General features: G+C 44.7%; 7 protein-coding genes across 7 annotated transcripts; 3 read left to right on the top strand and 4 right to left on the bottom strand.

The window, feature by feature from the left end:
* Positions 1-2,331: 2,331 nt before the first annotated feature.
* On the bottom strand, positions 2,332-4,359 carry GL218_08873 (Solute carrier family 28 member 3; the record flags this gene model as incomplete). The annotated part of the gene is made up of 4 exons (XM_033585686.1): positions 2,332-2,535; positions 2,594-3,552; positions 3,618-3,988; positions 4,064-4,359. 4 exons carry the CDS (start codon positions 4,357-4,359, stop codon positions 2,332-2,334), a joined length of 1,830 nt encoding a protein of 609 aa, XP_033440201.1.
* A 6,834-nt stretch (positions 4,360-11,193) lies between these two features.
* Positions 11,194-12,027, top strand: GL218_08872 (Heterokaryon incompatibility protein s; the record flags this gene model as incomplete). Its single annotated transcript, XM_033585685.1, has 1 exon — positions 11,194-12,027. The coding sequence occupies one exon, from the start codon at positions 11,194-11,196 to the stop codon at positions 12,025-12,027; it is 834 nt and encodes a 277-aa protein (XP_033440202.1).
* Positions 12,028-12,285: 258 nt separating this feature from the next.
* GL218_08871 (uncharacterized protein) lies at positions 12,286-13,580 on the bottom strand (the record flags this gene model as incomplete). The annotated part of the gene is made up of 4 exons (XM_033585684.1): positions 12,286-13,081; positions 13,151-13,365; positions 13,434-13,477; positions 13,556-13,580. 4 exons carry the CDS (start codon positions 13,578-13,580, stop codon positions 12,286-12,288), a joined length of 1,080 nt encoding a protein of 359 aa, XP_033440199.1.
* A 680-nt stretch (positions 13,581-14,260) lies between these two features.
* GL218_08870 (uncharacterized protein) lies at positions 14,261-15,047 on the top strand (the record flags this gene model as incomplete). The annotated part of the gene is made up of 2 exons (XM_033585683.1): positions 14,261-14,459; positions 14,518-15,047. The coding sequence occupies 2 exons, from the start codon at positions 14,261-14,263 to the stop codon at positions 15,045-15,047; spliced, it is 729 nt and encodes a 242-aa protein (XP_033440200.1).
* Positions 15,048-15,808: 761 nt separating this feature from the next.
* GL218_08869 (Pyridoxal reductase) lies at positions 15,809-16,880 on the bottom strand (the record flags this gene model as incomplete). Its single annotated transcript, XM_033585682.1, has 2 exons — positions 15,809-16,099; positions 16,167-16,880. The coding sequence occupies 2 exons, from the start codon at positions 16,878-16,880 to the stop codon at positions 15,809-15,811; spliced, it is 1,005 nt and encodes a 334-aa protein (XP_033440275.1).
* Positions 16,881-18,838: 1,958 nt separating this feature from the next.
* On the top strand, positions 18,839-20,575 carry GL218_08868 (uncharacterized protein; the record flags this gene model as incomplete). Its single annotated transcript, XM_033585681.1, has 4 exons — positions 18,839-19,111; positions 19,183-19,396; positions 19,477-19,865; positions 19,919-20,575. 4 exons carry the CDS (start codon positions 18,839-18,841, stop codon positions 20,573-20,575), a joined length of 1,533 nt encoding a protein of 510 aa, XP_033440247.1.
* A 1,233-nt stretch (positions 20,576-21,808) lies between these two features.
* GL218_08867 (Reticulon-4-interacting protein 1, mitochondrial) lies at positions 21,809-22,862 on the bottom strand (the record flags this gene model as incomplete). The annotated part of the gene is made up of 2 exons (XM_033585680.1): positions 21,809-22,433; positions 22,489-22,862. The coding sequence occupies 2 exons, from the start codon at positions 22,860-22,862 to the stop codon at positions 21,809-21,811; spliced, it is 999 nt and encodes a 332-aa protein (XP_033440274.1).
* Positions 22,863-23,767: the final 905 nt, after the last annotated feature.

The raw sequence follows: 23,767 nt of genomic DNA, 5'->3' as shown, positions 1-23,767 counted from the left end.
TCCTATAAACATAGCAAATTACATACCTGCGCAACGGTCCTGATACCACCAAACGAAATGGAGAAAGTGAAGTCCGACAAGCTGGAAGCTACATCCCCACCGTTATATGATAGCCTTGATACGAGCGCTCAGAAGCCACATCGGGTAGCACCACCACAAGCGGCCAACGGGAAAAGTTACTTTGAGAAGGGAACGAAACCCAACATAGGATTTAATTTCAGTCCCGATCCTACCAAGTCCTATGAGAAACAGTTGTGGTATGGTCGACTGAAAATTAAATGTGATAATATACCAGAATTCATGTTGGAGGGTCTCCACTGGACGACTGATAACGTACTGTGGGAAGATGGTTTTATTCGGGATATAACTTCTAAATTCTTACATGAAAAAATGCATAAGGCCCTTTCTCGCGAAGGACATACCAAGGGGCGCTACTACTTTCTACGGGACATGCAACAGGAACCCCTGAGGTGGATTGGCCACCTTCAAGTTTATGCTAAGACTTATAAGGACGTAAGCGATTTCAGATTGGAAGAGCTTTCTATTCGGAATGTGCAATCTGTGGATGCTTTGGGTTCTAGCGGGGAACCTGTCTACAGATGGAGACGACAGCTGCCACAGGATGCCTTTAATGCTATCTATGACAATATGCCCATGGACGGCTGGTGGCCATGGCCAAAGAGAGAGAATATATAACTGCAGGAAGGGGGGTTGTTTATAGTTTACTAACATTAAACCATGAATAGTGCTTTTCTATTATGTAGACACCTTTGCCCACCGTTGTTTCTGATTCAAGAACCGGTAAAACTGGCAGGGAAAAGTAGCGAGCATGTAAGCAAATAGATAGGTACCTAGGTATATCTAGAGATTTCTAATAAGACAGGTATCTAGGTACCTACCTAATCTCTGGTATTCCCTTTCTATACATCATCAGACCTCCTATCGACTTAGCCGCAAATTACAAGGCCCATATCACTGTCATTACTCAACGAGCTCACCATGGCTATATGTAGCAGACAATCACAATTACAAACACCATAACCACAATTAAAATTACCCGCGACGCCACGACGACTCTCGTTTCATTCAATATCACTGATGGTGCATCGGTACTAGAGTTTTCCGTCAACTTCAATATAACATCGATAAACCAAACAGAATTACAATGCCGTTCGTTACATCGTTTAGGCAATTATAGGTAACAGGCACGCTCGTTACCTTGTAGCGATATTGTATGCTGTCCTCCTTTCCAATGTCCATTATAAAACTTGCCTCGGAAATATTGTTAATTGAACTCTACGGTCTAAGATCGTTATCCAAAGGGCTGCTGTCACACCAATCCCAGAGATCCTGTCAGGGTATAAGTGGGTATGGTGGCCTACAGGGGTCTATCTACTATATAAGGGCGCTCTGCGCCCTCGAAAGAGAGTAGAAGCCAGGCGTCACTAGTTCAATATATCATCCTTTTGGTCTACCTATCCTAGATATTCACTCTGTGTATGACATCAATCACCTGGGTATAAACCCCCTGACAGATCCCTACCTTCACCAACACCAGAATAGTCCACGACACACCCCATTCCCTCCTCACACCTCGACCCCGAGCCCTCCCCTTGAGGATCCTGAATATCTTCAAAATATCTATATACTAATTAGTATCGGGTTAAGTCGGAATAGGGCAGCTCATTGGAGACAGCGGGGGTGGGGAAGAGAAGGGTGGGTGGGTGTAGAGGACTAGGTGTTGGTGGCAGGGACAGTAAGAAGGTGTCTAGCAATGAGGGAGACTGTAATATCTGTTTTGGGGGGGGGGGGGAGGAATGGTGATATTAATTTTAAGCGTGATAGTGGCGAGGTTCTTGATTTGGGTGTCCGATTTTATGAGGGTTACTGTCACAGGCTCTCTCTTTCGAAATATATCTTACCAAGCCTTCACTTCTATTTTTTCTTGAAATACCTATCTTTTTACTTCCGAATCTTTCCCTGGGTGCCGAGTGTTGGGTGAGGGTTTCGAGGGTGCCGTGCCCTTCTCCAGGGTGCCGAGTTCTGGTTGCCGAGCCGTAAGTGAGTGTGATAAAGGTGTTAAGGGTGACGATCCTAGGGTATTGAGGATATTTCAAGTGTTCAACATATTCAACTGTATAATAGCAATGAGTTCGGGGTATTGTGGCAGCCCGCAGGGGCCCTCCTGTTATGAATAAGTAACATTATGACCAGAGCGGTAAATATAACTAAAAAGATTCTAGCGGTCACCAAAGTTCGGATGATACCGGACGAACCTGCAACTTCGATCAATATACTGTAATAAACTTCAATCTTGTATTAGGTATATGGCTACGATGCTACGGGTACTGCACTTAGAGGTGCTCCTATAGCGTCTGTATATAACATGCCAGCAACACTAGCGGACGTTAGAGTTGAAATAATACCAGAAATAAGGGCTGAAATGGCAACCCTAGACACATCTCCAGCACGTTCGGGGGCAAGCTGAGACAAGACACCAATTTGAGTACCAAGAGAACCGACGTTGCCGAAACCCTAAATCATAACAAAATTAATATCTAGAAGCGAGAGGAGGATAAGAGGTAGGACTTACGCAGCAAGCATAGGTGGCGATAAGCTGGGCTCGCGGACTCAAGTCCCTATAGCGGGGCGCCGACTGAAGGGCCTTGAATGCGGCGAACTCGTTGATGATGATTTTCTGACCAATAAGTTCTCCGACTAGCAAGAGATCATCATTCGGTACACCAAGTAGCCAAGATACGACGTAGAAGCAGTAACCCAGAATAAACTGAATGGTCAATTCTTCGATGCCCCAATAACTACCCCACCATGTAAGAAGTCCGTTGATCAGACTAACAAAGGCGATGATGCAAAGAAGCGTGGCTACAATCATGCCGGCGATCTTCAACCCAAGCCAGGCACCGTTCGCAAAGGCGTGTAACGCATTGGCAGCCTTGTGCTCGTCGGCCTCTGGGATAACGACGCGACCGGATGTTAGGGTCTCTTCAGTCTCTGGCCAGCGCATTTTAGAGACGGCGAGGGATGCCGGGATAGACATAATGCAGGAAGAGACCAGCGCCTGAGGATTTAAGCCAAGCCCGATGTAGGCTACAAGCACGGAACCGGCGATGGTGGCAAAACCGCAGGTCATAACCTGATGGATCTCGGCCATGGTCATGTGCGCGATGAACGGACGTACCAGCATAGCAGATTCACCTTGTCCGATAAAAGGTGTCGCAGCGGCTACTACGGCTTCGGCACCCGAAACGCGGAGACTCCAGAAGAAAAAGACAGCAAACTTGCCGATGAACCACTGGATAAGGCCGACGTGATATAAGAGGGATACGAGAGCCACGAAGAAAATGATTGGCGGCACGACACCGGTGAAGAACCAAGTCAGTTCCGTCACTGACTTTTCCGTTAGGAATTCGACACCGTCGGCGGCAAAGCCTAGCAAGGTTCGAGCCAGCGTAGAAATGAAGTTGAAGATATCATAACCAGCCTGGGATCGCAAGACGAAGACGGCGATAATGAACTGAGTGAGCATTCCGCCTTGAAAAGCGAGTCAGCACATCGACAATTGGTATAAGAAATGGGGAAACCCAATGGCCGCTTACCGATGACAGTGTGCCAAGGAATTTTCCTCCAGTCCCTCGAAGTAGCAGTCAAGATAACAATCATCACTACCAAGCCGAACAAAGATTGAGCACGGCGGGCGCGCGTGTTGTCGCCGGTCTCTTCCGGTACCATAGAACCGATCAAGAAAACTGCAACGGTGACGACGGCGGCAAGTGGGCGATGGAGCTTCTTCGGGGTCAGCTCGTAAGCCCTGAAGACAGTGTGACGCCAGACGAATTTGACAGGCATCATGACATATTTAACTGGGATCCAAAGGAAGATGATACGAAGCGTGATCGCCAGGTATACTAAGAAGGGGATCAGCCAGTTCTTCTCGTTCCGGAAACGAACGAGGCCAAAGATCCACCATCTGGATAAGCTATGTCAGCTCTGCGACTCGATGCGCGACTGCGACGGTTCATCGGGGGAGTCGCGCCAGACTTACGCCGTAAAGACGAGCCAGATGAAGATGTGGATGTAGGCCCGATATCTTCGATAATAAATAGCGATGATGCTCTTTTGTACTTCATTCTCATCACCAGCTATCTGTCCTATATTTGCGCTCTCCTCATCAGTGATCGACTTCTCGGCGGCAGCATAGTCGTGAGGCTTCTCTAAGCTCTTATCCGGCGTGCTGGCCGAATAAGTGACCTCGTCGGAATGATTGGCCGACTTTGGAAGCGCGCCTTCTTGGAGCGACGAATTATGGCCGGCGAGGCCTTTATTCTCGTGAGAACTCATCGGATCGAAGTTCAAAACTGAGAAAGGGCCTTTTTAGCAAAAAGTTTTTTCTTCCTTCTCTTTTCCTCCACTCTCTTCCCTTGTAAGTTTAACTCGTCCCAACCGAGTGTGGGGGTGACCACGTTACGTTCCCGATGACCTAACACGCGAAGAAGTCAAAGAGAGGAGGGAAAAGGGGAAAGGGAAAAGGAAAAGATCGGGAAGTGAGGTTATATTATTAGTGAGATGCGGGCCGGGGGGGTCATCGAGGGCGTCAAGTGATCGATCTACATTTCTCCAGATTGGAAAGAGACAAGAATTTTAATAGTTTTTTTTTCAAGGTCAGCCTCGGTGGACAAATCGTACATTGGTGGCGATCGTGTGGTCTAGATGAACCCGGTCGACGCTAGAGTATGGAGGCCTTCTAGAAGGGGAAGGCAACCCTATCTAAAACCCTGCCATGGGTCTAGCCGCCAAGTTGGTACACAAGCAGGATCGTTTTACTTACCTATCATATCATAGTAAACGAATGCTCCCAAGAATCTATCTGGTGCGTAGTTTCATGGTTTGACGAATTGTAAGTGGTTAAACAACGACTAGATGAAGAGATCCCGAAGCCACAACCGCAGCTGACAAGGGCAAGATAAGAACCCATTTATCAGAGGGGTCTCAAGACAATTAGGTACCTAACCATTGAGATTCTATACTGAATTGAACTTAGATAACCACAACTAATTACCTACACTATCGTTCGTAGCTACGATATCCACAGGTTGATGATAAGAAAATAGCAGCTTAACTAGCACGTACGTAAACTATTAGACCTATCGATTTATCGGCATTCCCAAAGGAACGGGGCGCCGAGAGCTTTTTTCTCTATCAAGGTCCGCAGCTCTGATTGGTCAAAAAATCATGATAACGGGAATTGTGATGTAACCTTCTTTGGGTAACTGTTAAAATAAGCCGGGGATAACCTGGAATGGGGGGTCTCTCATCCGGCCAAAGTACCTAACGTACTGATAGGCGCATCCGACACGGGGCACAGCACCCTGCACACATCGCACAAACGGCATAATCCACCAACGAGATAGACGAACACGACGTTACTTTGCCTGTTAAAGTACACCGTTTGTAAGGGTTAAGTATTGCGTAGGTACTGATATAAAAGCTCCAGGGAAAAATATGATATAAGTGTACATATGTTTGGATATAACGCGCCGGAACCGCACCGATGTTTCCTTGTTTATGTTCTTGGAAGTGATTACGTTGATGAGCTCATACGAAGAATCGGCCACGATCATGAGAGCGCGGGTATAACAGAACATATGGAACCCGGGAACTAAGCACATGCAGCTTAGTAGCGCACGATACACGAACCATTTTCAGAAGCGAATAGATAGGTCCATATCATATGGATGTAAGTACTCGTTAGATACTTCACAAGTACACAAGCTTCTAGGATACGGTAACACCGACTGTGATCTTCCCGAAATGGACTTGTATTACATCGCTTCTCCGCACCAACTCCAGCTTCTACTAATTCCAACCATCCCATTGGGTCGAGGCATACATTAGTATCCCAGGTGTATGTATAAATATCGTAGAGGTATGTAAATACCTTGGAATACATACCTGTCTTTAAAGATAGGTAGTCTTCGTAATAGGACCATCCAATATATACGACGGCAATACACCGAGGTATATCTGTTGTGAAACAATAGTAATTCGACATTTAAGTGGTCAACTTCAAAGATAAGGGAAATCAAATCATCGCTGGAAAGCTGTCCATCCCAGCTGAAATCAGCCTCCATGCATCATTTAATAAGGCGAGATACGCCTCGCAGATAAGACCACTAAAAGACCATTACAGGATCTTCCAACTTTCCAATTTAGCATTCTTTTCTCCTTATCTCCAGTTTCTTGGCCTTGTTTACCTATACAACCCCCTACATTCATATCAAAATATATACCTCTGCGCAGTAAAGCTCTCCAGTTAAAGGCCGTAAACATCCAAGCTGGGATCGTGTTTTCTTGTCACCTTCCTAAAGCGAGAACATGGCACGTGCGTTACATGGATGTACCGCGTATCATCGATCTTACACCCCTCAACGAGAAGTCAGCTAGCTACGAAGCCTCGGCAAATGGGATGGGGTATCAAACAGATGCTTTGGTAACTATTTACATCAGGATAAAGCTAAATGAATCCAGACCTAGGCCATAATAGTATCTGATAGCTTGTTTTATTATAGTCCGAATCCTGATTGTGATAACTCGTAGTCTTGGATTATCAACGTAGATTATCCCATCTCCAGTTGCCGGTTAAGTCTACCTACTATTGGAATATGTTTGCCTCAGTCGTAATGGGCAACTTGATACTAGCAGAAGAAATAAGCAAGATGAAAGAGATCAAGTAGTGCAAGCTACCTCTTACCTAGGTAGGTATTGTTGATTATGATTACTTGGCATTTTAGTCTAAATTGAACGTAATAGTGATATATAGAGAATCGCTTCAATATCTAATTAGTAAAGGCAGAACTTTAGAATCTAGTCTATGAAACTCGTGCTATAAGGTGAATGAAGTTATAACTTATTACAAGTTTGAGTCATTGGGCACTTCGTCATAGTTGATGTAGTTAAACGAAAAGATTCTATCATGAGAAACAAGAAGAAAACAACATATTCCTTAAGAAACACCTAACTCAATCATGGAAGCTTAAGCTATACAGACTAGAAATATCCTTTATTCTAGATGTCTTGTCTAGAATCCTAATTTAATTAGGACAACCAATTTCTTTGTGCTCATACCAATTTCACATCGCATTGATTGACCATTGACTCCCACTTCTGAGTATCTGGCTTGGCGACAATCATTAGCCCAACCCTTCTCATAGTATCATTAGGACATCCATATTTTACGAGTAAGAGTGCAACTCGACGAGTGATCTTGAGACTAAATAAGTCCACAGCTCCTATTATATCGTAGGAATCAATAAAGTAACGTATCTTTATCCGTACTTGGGGCTTGTTTTCGACTTGAACGTTAACTTCTATATCATCCGTCCAGGTCCTTAGGTTCCCGACAAGTTTTAATACTGAACTTCGTATTATAATATAGCCGGAATTAATTCCTCTCCGTATGTCGTCGTTGTATGTCTTGATAGAAGAGCCGAGAACCTCGGCACACACGATCGCATTCGAAGGCCATACGTGCTTGATGGCTCCAGGATAACTAACCCATGACCAAGTTAGTGTACGATCTGATCTTCGGCTATGACGTCCATTCTTTTCAGCTCGCCATAAAAGGCCGCGGAATAGGTCGCCACTCCACAACCCAGCGAAATAATCCCCATATCGCCCTTGGAAGGTATGCGAGTACTGCTTAGCTTTGCTAGAAAAATTATATATCTCCCATGGTAAACAATAGCCTCTAGAGTATTCCTCTGGTAGTTTATACCAATCTGCAATAGTATTTGATGACCCCGACCTTATTCTACCGTTCTCCCATTGGATTTCCTCTTGGCACTGCATGTATAACTGAGAAGTTATCAATGAATCTTTGTCAGTCTGGAAAACAAGGCTACGACGGGAAAAAGGTATCGCTTGCATAAACCGGTATTTGTATTTCCAGCTATCCGGATACAATTCCACATTAAGCCCATGGGGGTCGCAGTAAGAATCTGTCCCGAGCCACCCCACGAACATATCCTCCGACTTATTTATATGGACTGGTGAAAATTGTGGTGGTTCCCTGGGAATGAACATACCGATCGATGGGTGCTGATGTCCTGCCACGATATTCAAGGTAGCATTCATGTAGTACCTTGATATATTTTCCCTTTCGGTCGAACCATCCATGATACATAACACATCAATCCATAGATATCGGATGCATAGACGACGTATCAAAGTAATTACGTCTCTGAAAGTGAATTCCAACTCGTCGAGCTGTATGCCTTGCATAAATCTTCCTATAGATTCTGCCGTTGTATTATAGTTCACTCCCCGGCCCCGGTTGTAAGAAATTGTCGCATATTCGCCCTTATCTTGAGTGTCTGCTTCTATGAGGCGTATAGAGTTGTTATCGACGTCGATGACCCTCTTAGGCAGAAATGACGGGGCGAATTTATGACCACATTTTGAGTGATTCTTTTCGCACGCCTGAAGCAAATGTGCACATCTATCTAAGAGACCGGGTAATCCAAAGTGTAGATGTGTTGGCCTCCCTAATATCTTACCAGCTAGAGGGGATTCTTTGCTGTTAGTTTTAAGCCATGAAACCAAGTTAAAACCGCATTAAACTTACCTGGATATGTAAATAGATGTAAACGGCCAAGGTAACAGTAGCAGCTAATCAAGAGAAACGGATCCTGCCTTTCTGCTCTAAGGAAGACATTCACACTGCCGGCATTTCGATGGATCTCCTTCTCTATTCCAATGCCAACGATCTTAGACTTGTCTTCAGATAGATAGATCTCTGCAGATAGTTGACAATATCGAGCAATACCGAACTGGATAAGGGCACAATTAATCATCTTGCAGAGCTTGCACTTATGAGACGAGGCTGAAAGATCATCATATGTTTTGTGTTTGAACCCTGGGTGCGTTTGTAGTTCATGAAATTGAATTTTCTGGCACGTCTTGCAGAGATATGTGTTTTGATCAGAACTATCTGAGTTATCCGACGTAAGCTTGTGCGGGCCCCTCCAAGGGTTGTATTCTGTTGAAGGGTTTAGGAATGTTACTAGCCGGTAAACATCCCATTCGGTATTAAGAGCCTCTTGGATTCGTGTTGCAAGTACCTGGGTATCGTCAGGACCGACTTGCTGTGCGTGGCTATACCAGTATTGAAATACATAGTTAGTCAGGGGGTAATCATCTTTAGCTCGCATGCACGAATCAGTCGAATTGATATAGAGAATGTATGCAAGGGAGGATTGAGCGAGTAACAGATCTCCCATAGGTTGCGCGATGGAGAACTGTTTAGCATGGGGGGATAGTTTCTCCATCTCTTGAAAAAAGTTATAGACGCTCGAATGGGCAAATCTAAGAACTGCATCATCGTGCCAAGTCAAGTCCGTATTAGATATACGAGACGATGTATCATCATAGTCGACGTCGATGGCAAATATGTCGTCTACATCTGAATCTTCATCAATCACAATTAAGAAGCCGCACTGGTCAATGAAGCTTGGCCTCTTGTTAAACCGCTTCTTGGGGTAAAAATATGGCTTCTCTAGCCAATTAATAGCAACCGTTTCTCGAAGCTCCTTAATACGGAGTGGTCGGCGGGCATATAGGAGCCAGCACAGTAAAGTCCTCAGATTTTCGATGGCGATGCCAGTGTTAATGCGTGAGAGAATTCGTTCGTAAGTTTCTGCAAGGGTTCCAGGAAGTGACTCGAGAGCTTTTTCAAGCTGTTCCTCTGTATCGCACTTCTTGATTTCCGTCAATTGACCAATAGCCCATCGGAATCTATCATATGAATATCAGTTGAAAATCAATAAAACATTAAGGAAGTCTTACGAGCCATCGGATCCTTTCTTTATATCACCAATAATCTTGTTCTTCTGGTCATCATCCCACTGCCATAGGTTCAACTTTCTGACGTGTGCCTCTATATCCTGGTTGACAGCATCAGGAATAACGTGTATTTTATCTGGTTTCAGTTTCGTCAAAGTAGCCTCCGTGTTTCCAGATTGAATGGTAATACCGCTCACAAGAATATGAATACTAAGAATCTTCCAGCTGCATATTTTCTCGATTAACTCACATGTCTCGTCCTGATCTACGCATTCATCTAGAGCATCGATGACGATGTAGACCTCTTTAGGAACCTTAAGCAGATTTTGAAGCAAAGACAGTAATTGATCGTAGTCGATGGATTCGATGTCTCCACCTAACTTTTTGTAATGCTCTTCAGTAAGGGCTTGCATTTCATAATTATGTTTTGCGAGTTGATACACAAGAGTTCGGATGAGATTGTCACACGTCTGAGACCGCCGATCTGTTACCGTAAAGAAATAATAAACCAAAGCTGACTCGGAAGATGCTGAAGTAGTAGGCTGTATTTCACTGATGGCGGAAGAACTATTTATTTGTAAGTTAATGCTTCTACTCCAGTGTCTCAACTATATGACTAACCATAGCATCGTTTTACCACATCCAGCTGGATGAAAGTTTAGCATTTAAGGTATGATACGACCAAGACAATTGACGAAACGACTTATACTAACTCTTCCCATGCAACCATAGAAATGAAGCCGGCTGAGATTTCCAGCGATCAAATGGCTCCCCTTTAAGGAACCATGATCCTGTGTCACTTTCTAGTCTTCTTCTTTGTAATGAGATTTGGAATGCTCGTTGCGAAAATACTGGTTCTGAGCCAAAAATCCATCTGGCTATGTCCGTCCAGTTAGGTCTTGTTTCCTGCGACCCTGAATAAGTCAGCGACGCCATCCAATCATCCCACAGTAAAATTCTTACCATTGTAGATGTTTCCGTACTGTACGCGGGCCTCGCCACCGGAGACGGAAAGAGAGTTATGAGAGTATTCATGGCGCTGGTTCTGTATGGAAGCCATCGCAGTCGGTAGACTCTTAAAGCTTATGTTTATGATACGAGAATAAGATTTCGTAGAAAAGATGCGGGGTTTGGGCCTCCTGAGGTCAAGGCACACGCGCATATTGTTATCGAGCTGAGATTGGCGTTCGAGTTGGAGGGTAGCAGTCGTTTGCGCCCCCAATATGGTAAGGCTGTGCTAACAACGCCCATTGCTTGATGCCCTACTTACGATCCCTCTCAAACCCAAATCCTACATTCTTATCTGATTTACCACTGAGGTCTATATTCGTTTAGATGGAAGTTGCTGGCCTGGTCGTCGGCGGCGTGAGCCTGGCTGGGCTATTCACAGCTTGTGTCGACTGTTTCGAATACATTCAACTCGGCCGCCAGTTCGGTAAAAATTATCAAACATCTGTCTTGAAACTTGACCTTCTTAAGCTCCGACTATCCAGATGGGCCGATAGCGTAAACCATTCCGACTCGCGCATCTCGGTCCAATCCGAGGAAGAGATCGACAAAGTGAAGGAAGTTTTGGGTCAGATAATATACCTCTTTGAAGAGACGGAAAAGAAGACTGGAAAGTTCAAAGGTCTGAAAGGAGATACCACTGGTATGCCTGCTGGTGGTTATCCTGATGCCGATATCGAATCCCTCCATCAGAAGATGAAGAGCCTTGCATTAAAGCGCCAGAGACGAACTAGCTTTGCGCAGAAAGCGTCGTGGGCACTCTGCGAAGAGAAATATTTCAAAAGGCTGATTGAGGACCTCGAACCTTTAGTGAAAGATTTAGTCGAGATGTTTCCAGTGGTTAAAGAGCAGCAACGACAGCTTAGCATTGAAGAGGCACGGGAACTGCAAGGGGAGAGGGGGATAAATGCCCTACAAGAGGCGAATGAGGGCGAAGACGAGCTTCTCCGAGAGTCCATTGCGCAGTCTATGGTTTGTCAAGCAAAACATAAGTTTCTGGAGAATGTTGTTAATGACGAAGTGCGAGTGAGGTACGGGGACGAATTGGAGGACAAGCTAGTAGTCATAGGGGTCGGAAGCTTGTACGAGAAGAATAAGGCATCGGGTAAAGTTATAGTGCACTACGGTGATCACTATGGGCAAGGTTCCATATTTTTATAGTTGAAGTAGTTGAAGTATAGGGCTAATGCCTCAGGGGTTTGAGGTTTATAATTTTTCCACTATGTGGATCTGAATTACTGGAAGCTTACTGTAAGATTAACGTACGCGCCTTGATGATATGCTCTTTTGATGCCTATCTACCTATTTAGGACTCTTTTTCTTAGTTGCCCCGATAGATACCTACCTAGGCACTCAATCAATACCCCGTACAAGCCATGTTATTAGTATATGCTAATGCTACATATATTATAAACTAAATTAGGGGCTATTGTCTGGATATTGGTCAACAAAGTCCGTACGTCCCTCTAATAATACATCAGCATTTAATCTAACACTCCACCTAACCATATCAGTTGAACCCTTCTCCCTAAACCCGCCACCGTGGTCTCCTATATCACTCGAGGCGCTAAGGGGGCCAGCCGCCCTATGATGGTGAAAGAGTGCTGGTTGGGTTGTTAAGCAATTATGATACTTGCGTCCGTTCACCCCCTCGCAGAAGAAACGAAGGAGTATGTCGAACCCATCTGTGACATCCTTCAGGCCTACCTCGTGCAAAAGCTTTCGCGCACCTGCCTGGCTTACTGCGTATCCAAGTGTACAGACGCCTTCTTGTACGTGATGTACCGCCCTCGTATGTTCTGGATATTTATCCTTCAATGTGAAAGGTACGTTAAAAGTCCATAAATTCTGTTTTGGTGCAACAGTCTCATCTTCAAGATGAATAACTCGCCCTTTTGGTATAAGGGGATTGTCTTCGAATGGGAAATGCATGCCACAGTGACCAATCCATAGCAAATCCCAATTATCGCCATATGGAGACAACTTCGGGGGTTCAGTGTTGGGAAGAGAATGAAATGAAGTATCGGGAACGACAGTAAAGGGCCCCTTAGATGGAATTGGGAAGGTAGAATCAGCATATGACTTAGAGCCAGACGGAGGTTGTGTAATAGCTTGCGTAGACAATGCAAAGTCTTTTAGTTGATGCTTGATTCGGACGTCCCAATCAACATCATCCTCTAATATCAGAGCAGAAGTTAAGTTTCTCCGAACGACCCTATATCACTTGTGAGTCAGTAAGGACCCTCTAGGCACAGGACAATAAATTTAGGAGGTAGATACTTACTCTTGAATCGCATTCATATGTGCGCGCCACGACCCAAGAGAAGCATCATTCATCCTCTCACGTTCAGACGTCATAGGAACTGCTTTATCGGGTATATCTTTTCCGTTTACACCATCCACGAATTCTATTCTCATATTGCTAAGAGCAGCTTGCAGGAACATGCCATCTCGACGGTCTGTCCTTGACGGCAAGCCAACCACGAATATTTGTTGGAACTATATAGGTAATCACGGCTGTTAATAATCCTATACTTCATATAATACGATTGGGCATCGATACATACCCCAAGTGTGCTATTATTTACGTCGTCGAGTAGCCTATCGACGTCTCTAGCGGAGTTAAATAGTGGTAAGTTGAAACATATTAATAAGACAATAATAAGTGCAACAACTATGTGTATTATACGGTTTGATGGGAGTCTGACGGCCATTTGGAAAAAGTCTACCTATAAATCAAACAACAATAAAAAGGGATAGCGGTTTAAATGAAAGAGACTTGTGAAAATATCTAGGATATTTCAGGTTAGAGGTCCCATATTACCAGTTCTAAATATACAAAAGTTGCTAAAAATTCCTTGATAATGAGCCAACAAATATATAAGGTGTATGATCAGCGGTTATTCCTAGAAGGCATAGACCTCACAATAGGCTATTTTTATGAATGGATGAATTAGCGCCCGACATTCAGGTTATCTCGGTTTCGATACTACGTAAGTTGTGACGAGTCAATGAAATGAGTTATTCGAACCCGACAATTCGGCACGGCTAGTATAGCTGACGAATCACGACGAGACTTTTATTGTTTGCTTAAGAAGATGTAACATTGATCATGCTGTTGGTTCACTTCGGCCTACTCGTCTGCATAATTAACCCCGGCCCGAACCTCTACCCCAGCATGCCGAAATGAGCTTATTGGACACTACCCAAACTAATATCCCTTCAATAGTGCTTTCGATAGATGGTGAGTTTCTATGTGTTCAGGTAATAGTGTCGTAATTTCCTCTTTTCTTCTCAATAGTTCATGGCCCATTCATCTACATTCGTAATATACTATAACTATCTCTTGTGGTCTTCATGTATTGCTTCTATATACTAGCCAAAGTTACTCGATATGATAAGAATTTTCCTTATTTTCACAATAGCCTCGTTTGTGGTTGCCCGATTCTCGAACCCCCCTCCTAGTCGAGTAACGTGGAAAGTCGGTGAAATCCAAAGTATCAGTTTCAACACAGGCTTCGAAACGTTCTCCATCGCTCTTTGGCAAGAAGCCCCTCATGGGGGCTCAGCAATTCTCGGACCTATAGTCTTTCGTAAGTTCCATTATACTCGTAGTATTAATCTAGACATCTACTAAATAATCGCTACAAGAGACTGTAAACAATGCGGCGACTCAATTTACCTGGCTTGTTCAGACATACGACTTTGACTTGACCGTATCGAACGTATTCTTTTTCTGGATGTTCGATGGTGACCCTTCGTACCAAGGCGACCAGTCAAGTCCTCAGATATCTTCTCCATTCTTCAACATATCGAACAAGGCCACGGTCAGCAACACAACGTATACGACGCCGCTGAGCACCTCAACCAGCCAAGCGCCACTATCTTCAACTGGTTTAAATTCTTCTACGGGAAGCAACCAGAATGAGGCTTTCCAGAAAGATTCTAACGAGCTGAGTGCTGGGGCGAAGGCTGGAATAGGAATTTCCGTTAGCATAATAGGTCTGGCGATAATTACATGCATCGGGCTCTATATTGGAAGATCAAAAAAACAGAATGATCCTATCATTGACGAACCTGTCGGGAGTCCACAACCAATTCCTCCAAAGGAAGAATGGAATAATAATGCAGTGGTGGAAATTGGTACTATACAGAAGCCAAGACTTGCCGAGTTACCCTAGGAATGTATATTGATGAGTTCATTTATGAAATAGCGTTGGAGTTTTCGACTTGAGATACTTCTGAAACGAGTCTGGGCACCTGAAGTAAACTCATGGCGTGGAACTATATATCATAGTAATAATTGATTCACGTTTATTTATATATGACTATTATCCCCAAATCTAGTTCCTCAGGTTGTTATCATCGTCTTGTATTTAAGTCTGTGGTGTTGACATAAGCTACTACCTACCTATACCCATTCAATACAGTGGAGTCTAATAGAAGCACATAGTATTAGCTTGTTCTGGCTCATAAGGCTATGCGATTCAGAATCTGAATATGATTCAATTCCACTAGGACTTTACTGGCCATTTCACCCAACAAGATACCAACAGATTAAAACTGACCGTTTTATGTTTACCTACGTAATTGAATCCTGTTGCAAAAGAAAAGGGGTCGAAGACTACGTTGAGAAACGCAGTATTCTTCTCTTAGACATAACCTACGTATCTTTTTAAACTATAGCAGGGGGTTCCGAGAGCATTTAGTCCGTCAGAAACGTCTCTAGTTGATGAGAACTTCATTATCCCATTTATACTAATTAGATGCATTCAAACGATGAGCTATGCTTTGAGGCTGACACACTTGGCATATTTCGAGCACAACACGCATACAGCTACCCACTGCATGGTATCATCTTAGAATATCAGGGGTTAATTACTACTATTTAGTATATGTACCGACTCGGATAATAAAGTTTAAATCATGGCCTATAGACCTTCTAACGCCAAAGCAAACCCTCGAGCACCTTGTTGTACCTGCCACCCTGGATCGTGAACGACGCAAGGATCTGATCAAGTTCCTCCTTATTCTCCGGCGAAAGAAGAACGTTCTTAGAATTCTCCTCGACACGTTCAACCCTCGTAGCACCAGGGATAGGAATGATAGTACCAGCTTGCGGCGAGTTGGAAACGGCACGAATCCAGGCCAACGCAAGTTGAGCCGGTGTAACACCCGCCTTCTCCGCAAAGGATTTCAGCTTGTCCACAAGCTCAAGGTTCTTGTTAAAGTTCTAATTAAGAGATAAGAGTTAGCTTTGTAAGAACATCACCGGATGGGGTAAAACAAAGGATTCTTACCTCGGGCTGAAAGCGGTCGAAACGCCGACGGATATCTCCCTCAGGAATGTCGTCGACGGATTTGATTTGACCGGTCAAGAAGCCACGGCCTAAAGGCGAGTAAGCGACAAGGGGAATATCAAGCCTCTTTGCCGTAGCCGCCACGCCATTTGTTAAGATATCAGGGGTCCATAGGGAGAACTCGATTTCCACCAAGCTTAGCGGGTAGATGGCGTTGGCCTTCTCGATGGTCTGGGCGCCGGCCTCGCTAATTCCCACGCCGCTAATCTTGCCAGCATCTACAAGCTCCTTGAATGCTCCTAGAGTCTCTTCAAGTGGCACGCTGAGGTCCATGCGGGCCGGGCCGAGGATGTCTATCTTCTTCGCGCCGCCGAGAACCCTGAAGCAGTTCTCAGCGCTAGCAAGTACTTCTTCGCGCTTGATCTTAGGCGCCATGGTCTTGGAGTCGACGCAGCACTTAATGAATAGGGTGACCTTGCTCGAATCCTCCGGGTAAGCTTCGAAATAGCGGCGCAGCAGAGCTAAGCCAGCCGTAGGCTCAGGCATGCCGTAATAATCACCACTAGACCAGAAAGTGGCGCCTTGAGCGATAGCTGCCTTCATGGTTGCGAAGGCTTGCTCGTCGGGCGTGTGATGAGGGCGCCAAGTCATGCCCATAAGCCCGAAGCCTGTAACATCCCTAGGCCTGAAGACGGCAGCAGATGTCGAAGACATTTTGTTGAGGTGGTAAGATTTGCGATGGGTGAAGTTGTGAAAGGGGTTGCAGATGGTAGCTGAGATGAACGAACGAATTCGGGTTTTCTTCAAGGCCATTACGAGATCATCTGGACTGTTTAAATAAATAGCCTAGACACTTTTCATAGAAGATCTCGTCATAGAAGTGATGAAGATACAAAAGTGTTTCGGCTTGTACGACATCGTCGGGGTTCAAAGGAGCCGAGTGATTAGGTACCTAACAAGTCCGGCCGAGCTGAGAAAAGCTCCCGGTTTTAGGATCAAAGGGAGCGCGAAAGAAGGGAGCCTGACTAAGGCGATTCGCGACACCTAAACTCCGACGCATAACTCCCATCGTTTCGATACCGCATACTAACCTATTAGCTGTAAGCTGTAAGGAGTCTCGTATTTAACAGCTAGGACTCTTTAGCTTTGAAGGCTTTAACAGGAACCAGCTGGCGCAGGTCTCGCCAACGCACGTATTATGTGTAACCCTTTCCCCAGTCATATATCAGATTTTATATGACATGGCGCATTAGTGTTTGCTTTACTGTTTACATATGTAGGTAACCTTTTAAGATCCGAATCATACCTGCTAGTTAACTAATCTAGCCTTACATGATTAGATAGATCTATAAGAGAAACGTCAGAAAGAGATTCAGAAATGTAAAAACCATGAAATCATGCTATTCATATGGACTTGGCTTGACCGATATAATTACCTACCTGATATACCACCAAATGTACATATACATACTATAATAGAAAGCCTCTTTGAATATGATTGGCTGATATTATATACACTATTCCTTATATGGTATAGGGCACGGGTCGAATCTTCTTATGTCCCATCTTGGTACCTCTCTGCAGCTCCAGGGTTACGGAGATAAGACACATTTTAAAGCGACGCTATGGCTTTATGCCGTGACAACTGATTGGTTAATTTAACAGCCCTACACCATAATAAACGTTCCGAACCCTATTTTAACTTTAAGCCGCCCCCATGCATAAATATTTCTTCGACTTATCTATCATTCTTGTCCTACCCATAGATAGTAGTAATGTTAGATAACTTACAAGGTTAACTACCACACCGGTTAAGAATGTAACCTAGAACTACCAGATGACCACCTCCAGACGATATCTTTTTGTGTCATGCATATTGTTAGTAAATGTATATGAAGCAGTACGTTGATCTTATCAATTTCGAGGTTTATATCGTGACCAATGTTGTTATGCTACTTATCACTTTAGAAAGGGGTTTTCCTTTGAAAGGATTTATCAACTGTATCACCCTATCGAGTCTCAGCCAAAGCTGTAGCCTAGTAATCAGGTGTTTAGCTTCGCCGATGGGTGCAATAAGATCCCGACAATCTCAACAGTTATGTCAGATCCTACATGTATCTCATACAAGGAATAAATTAAGAGGTGTCAACTAATAATGAAAGGTCTTACAGTTTACCTAATTATCCGGTGATAATATCGTATATCAGGACAATGCAAGACTCATATTGAGGCCTCTCGGGAGTTCCCATAAGAAAGGGTGTACGTCGGGGAATCATTTCAGCTCTAGCCTCAGCTTCAGCCTCACCTCTCAGGAGCTCTACCCGTGTCTATCGTAACCTATAGAACATGGCTCTGGCTTGAGATCTAGGCCTTCGGTCTATATTTACTTCGTCTTACATTAGGATACGCCTCGTGACGGGATGTGACTCGTGACGGGATGGGAGGCGCAATAGGACTGGAGGCATATCGGCCGGGCACACCATGGTCCATAGGACGACAATAATAATAGGATTTCGGGCGATTATGAAAGAGAAGGGTTATGAGCTTCTCGTCGAATATAAAATATAGGAAGCCGTGAAGAAACTCCAATTGAAAGATCCCAAGCATCCATTCGACATTTGTTCGCTTTCCTCACTCAAGAAAAGAGTTATCTCTTGTGTTACTCGATCATCATGCTCTCACGCGCCATCTTCAATGCACTGGCGATCTTTGCCTCCACGGTTACAGCTGGGCCTACTTGGCACGCTAGCAGAGGTGAAGATCTTGTGAAATTCTTGGAGAGGGCTACCTCCCCCACGTTAAACTTCCATATTTCTCCGAATGCTTCGATCGTTACCCCTGATTCCCCTGAGTGGGTCGACGACACGACCCGCTGGTCCACGTGGAGCGCGCCGAGTTTCAGCGTCGCATTCCTTCCGGCGGAAGAGAAGGATGTTTCCGTTGGTGTAAGTGGGCTGAAGCCATCCCGTGCCGGAGAGATTATATAGGTACCTCATAAGCTGACATCACTGTGTAGCTCCAATACATGACGAAACACAACATCCAGTTCCTCGCAGGTGGCGGCGGTCACGGGAATACGGTTACACTGGCCAAAGCAAAGAATGTCGTATTTATTAACCTGGAGAAACTTAACAAAATCACCGTGAACTCTGACAAGACTATTACCGTTGGCGGCGGTGCTAAATTCGGGGATGTATACACAGCCGCTTACGGAGCCGGTCGAGAATTGCGTTAGTATTGATCTCTTTATTTGACATTAGTCACTGTTATCTAGTAAATCTCTTTATCATTAACTGACAATCTGATGCAGCGCTTGGCTCTTGCTCTTGTGTCGGAGTTGGTGGCGCAAGTCTCGGTGGCGGTCACGGCAGACTTCAAGGCAAATACGGCCTGATAGTAGATGCCATCGTTAGCATGCGCGTAGCCCTATGGGACGGCTCTATCGTTGAAGCATCCGCTACCAAGAACTCAGACCTGTTCTGGGCCATGCGCGGGGCCGGTCACAACTTTGGAATTGTTCTCAGTTTCACGTACAAGACATGGCCTCTACAGAACAATGGCTTAACATATAACGCAGACATGACTTTTACCAACGCTTCTCTGGAAGGTGTTTTCGGCGTCATTAACGAACTTATCCCGAACCAGGACCCCGGTCTTGCCCTAGACCTTTTCATCCTTACGGACTCATCTACCCACGAAGTAAGTGTCACCCAAGAAACTGTTAGACGTCGAAACAAAGCTAATATCATTAGACTGTAACCTATCTTAACATTGTGTATGCCGGCACTAAAGACCAGGGAGATAAATTCACAGCCCGCTTCGCTACGAACAAGAAATCGACCGATCCTATTGAGCGCACGTCCTTGAACGTGACGATGGCCCCCTGGAGCCAGATCACACACGTCGCCGCCGGGGGTATGATCGACTTGGCATGTCTCGACGGTGCAAGCCAGAATGTGTACACAGCAAACTTGAAGCAGTTCGACATACCCCAGCAGCGACAGTTCTACAACTCCTACGTAGAATTCATCAAGAAAAACCCTCTCGCATCCAACTCGATCATCTTCTACGAGATCTTCGGTCAGAAGGCCGTGGTCGAACAGCCGGCCGACCAGACAGCAGTCGGAAACCGCAACTACGCCAACATTCTCGCCCTCTACCAGACCACGTATACGGATGAGAGCGTCGCTCCTGCGGCCGATGCGTGGGCGCGTAGTCTTCGCGACGAGGTCATTAAGCCTGAGCACTCGGGTTACGATATCGAATCCGTATATATGAACTACGCCCACGGCAACGAGAAATTGGAGGCTATGTATGGTTACGAATCGTGGCGTCTTGAGCGTCTTCGTAGCCTCAAGCGCCGCTACGATCCCAAGGGTTTTTTCAACTTTTATAACTCGGTTCTATGATGTGGCATATACGGATGCAAGCAGGTTTAATTCGACGCCTTGTTGTTATTATTTTATGTAGATTATGATGGTTTATTGGTTAGTTACATGTATTCTTAGAGACTGTTCACTTTAACAGCGGGGAACAAAGTGGTAGGATTTGGTGTTATTGTTGTATCCATAGAATGGTTTGCCAATGTATAAGTACTTTTGTCATAGATTCCGTTTTTTCTAAACGTATTGCCTATTTGGAAATTTCTAAAGATAACACCTGTGCTATTGTGATTTCTTTTTGGAGTACGTTTTAATAGTTATCAGGTCTTCAAAAGTCTTCTGCAAGCACAATAAGTACCTAGGTACCCACAAAGTTACACTCGGGACTGCTAGCACTAATTTATTCGGGTAAAAGATGGGACCGCTAACCGGCTACTTAAACAACAAAAGCAAGCCAAATTTTCAACGATTCCTGAATCTTCTCCCCGGTGGCGCAATTGGCTAGCGCGTCTGACTGTTAATAATCTTATCGTTATTAAGAGCCATCAGGAGGTTGAAAGTTCGAGCCTTTCCCGAGGAGTTTCTTTTTTCTTTTTTAGTCATCACATTTTTATAACAGCATTTCACAAGATAGGCGATCGCAGTTTTTTAAATCCTCTTTTTAGAAAAGTCTTAAAGACGGCGTATCATCGCTTTCATTAGAATGATATCAATTCGTGCGTAATATGAAAGCGCCTTCACTAATACATAACTTAGTTGCGGCTCATAGGTTAGGCAGGACATAATTTGATGTCTAAGGTATATAAAATTACCTAGGCGTCTACTTATAGGACAAGTCCCTATCCTTAAGCTATGAATATGCACCTATTGGTTATGAATAACAGGTAGATAATCTGGGGATCAGTTTGAACTAGGTACAATTACCGGGTTATTGATCATGCCTACAGGGGCTATCGGGCCAAGATATATAAGCACCGAGCCAGGGGAAGGGCTACATTAATGCCAGACATGTTGATATATAAGCCTGAGCCAAAGAATAATCTTACCCCATACTATATAAATGATTGTTTCCTGTTAAGAACACCTCATATATGGGCTTCAATTTGCTTAAGATAATAAATCTATTTTTTTTTAAATTTCCCCGTTGCGTTATTACGATGGACTCCTGGTTTTCATCTCACTTGCTAATCTATGTATGCCAGTGGCATATCATCTAAACCATATAGAATTCGCCTTGGTATTGCAACCATATATTCACGTCTACAACGTGACGATCAGCTTCACACCACTGACCTGAGCCGGGAATCTGGCCAGACCCTTCTGGATATCAGGGAATCCGTGACCAACAACCTCGGCCTTGACGGGAACCTTGTACTTGCGCTCCTCCAATTGCTTTCCTAGCCAAGCCATGGCGCCTGGCTCCGCATTCAACACACTGACTAATGTGGACTGGAGTTCCTTGGGAGGTTGTGCGTCAGGCCGAGTAAGAACCAACGAGTACAGCTTCGGTCCGTCAGCCCTGAGCGCGTCGTAGACGGCAGGCGTTTCAGGACCAGCTCCGACAGCGTCCAGAATAGCGTCGAAACCAACTCCCCCGGGCGATGCGGCCTTAAGAGCAGCACTGTCCTGCTGAGCAGATCGTTCGAGAGCCGCGTTTGCGCCTAGAGACTTTAGGTGCTCGTGGTGAGGCTTTGAGCTAGTCACCACAATGGTAACGGACGGCAGCGCAAACCGCAGGATCTGAATAGCAGCAGCTCCTACGGCGGAGCTACCGCCAAGAATAAGAATTGACTTTGGCGGGTTTGTGTTTTCTATCTTGGAGAGGCCGGGGATGCCTACTTTGAGGCCGCCGGCAATAGCACCTGCTGCGGTAAGGAAGCAGGTTCTAAAATCGGAGGTTAGCTTATATAAAATAGGGGTTTCCCGACAGCAATACTTACGATAGAGAAGCAGCCTCCTCAAAGCTCAAATAGGCCGGCTTCTTGGTAACCTCTTCTGCTACTGCAACGTACACCTCCTGGAATGAACCCTTGCCTAGAATACCACGAGCGTAGCTTAGGACTTCGTCACCGGGCTTGAAGTTTGTGACGCCCTCGCCGACTTCTTCGATTATGCCGGCACCGTCAATACCAAGGACGGTAGGCCAAGATTGGATTGTGGCACCGAAAGTAATGTTCTTCCAGTCGATTCCGTTGATTGCAACGGCTTTTGGTCGGATAGTAACTTCACCGGCACCAGGTTTAGGCTTGGGTGCTGTGATAAGCTCAAAAGGTCCGCCGACTTTAGTCGCCTGGTAAACTTGAATGGTGGACATGATGAATAATGAATAATGAATGATGAATGTTTTTCTTTCTTGCTTAAGATATTTATTCTTGAAATACTTATTGTAGTTGAGATGATGATGATGAATAAACAAGATGGTAATTATTTTCAAAATTCAAAATTTATCAAGCTCTTCAAGGCTTCATATATACCCCCGGCAATAGGGGAAACCCTTTGAAAGCTTCAACTTTCTACCAAACTCGGTCTTGACTTAGAATGTAAGATGTTTGTGTCACCACCTCGTATCACCGTATCCGTATCACCGGGGGGGGAAAGAAAAGAACGAGAAAGAACGAAACGGTAATGTTGTATTGTCTTGGCCCCGACTCCCGTCGCGAATTCAAGTTCTTGCGTCCGCTATCGGACATAATCCTTAATTCCTCAAAGCCGACGTCACACTAGAGTCGGCTGTTAAAGTTAAGTAAGCCGCGATTAATACCCATCGGATCTACATAAAGATCTGTATTATGTTAGATCTAAATACCTGTTAATGACGTATGAGGCTGACCCGAACGAGTATCATTTTCCGCCTTACACCCCCTTTTTGTTTTCCGGCCCACCCTCCCACATAGATCATGTGACGCAGAAACGAGCCGAAGCCGAATTCTATTTATTTCAGTGCCTTTCTTTACATTCTAGACTTTTGGCATTCCTAAGCTGCCTTATAGTGTTGGCACGATAATTGATCCTGCGGTTGTGGGATGAAGTGGGATGAAGTGGGATGGTTGATAGAAATTCCCGACTATATTATTTTACCGCCCCAACACGGGTAAAAAGAAAAAAGATTGAGGATTCGGTCTATGCCGAATGAGTCCGGAATGTGCCACTAGTATATCTTGGTCAACCTATTTTAGACGTAGACAGCATTCGACTTGCATTGATAATATTATAGACTTA

The sequence above is a fragment of the Daldinia childiae genome (genome assembly GCF_008694065.1).
Source record: "Daldinia childiae strain JS-1345 chromosome Unknown Scaffold14, whole genome shotgun sequence".
Classification (NCBI taxonomy): domain Eukaryota; kingdom Fungi; phylum Ascomycota; class Sordariomycetes; order Xylariales; family Hypoxylaceae; genus Daldinia; species Daldinia childiae.
The sequence above is the reverse complement of the archived record's forward strand: the minus strand, read 5'-3'. Positions and strand labels throughout refer to the sequence as shown.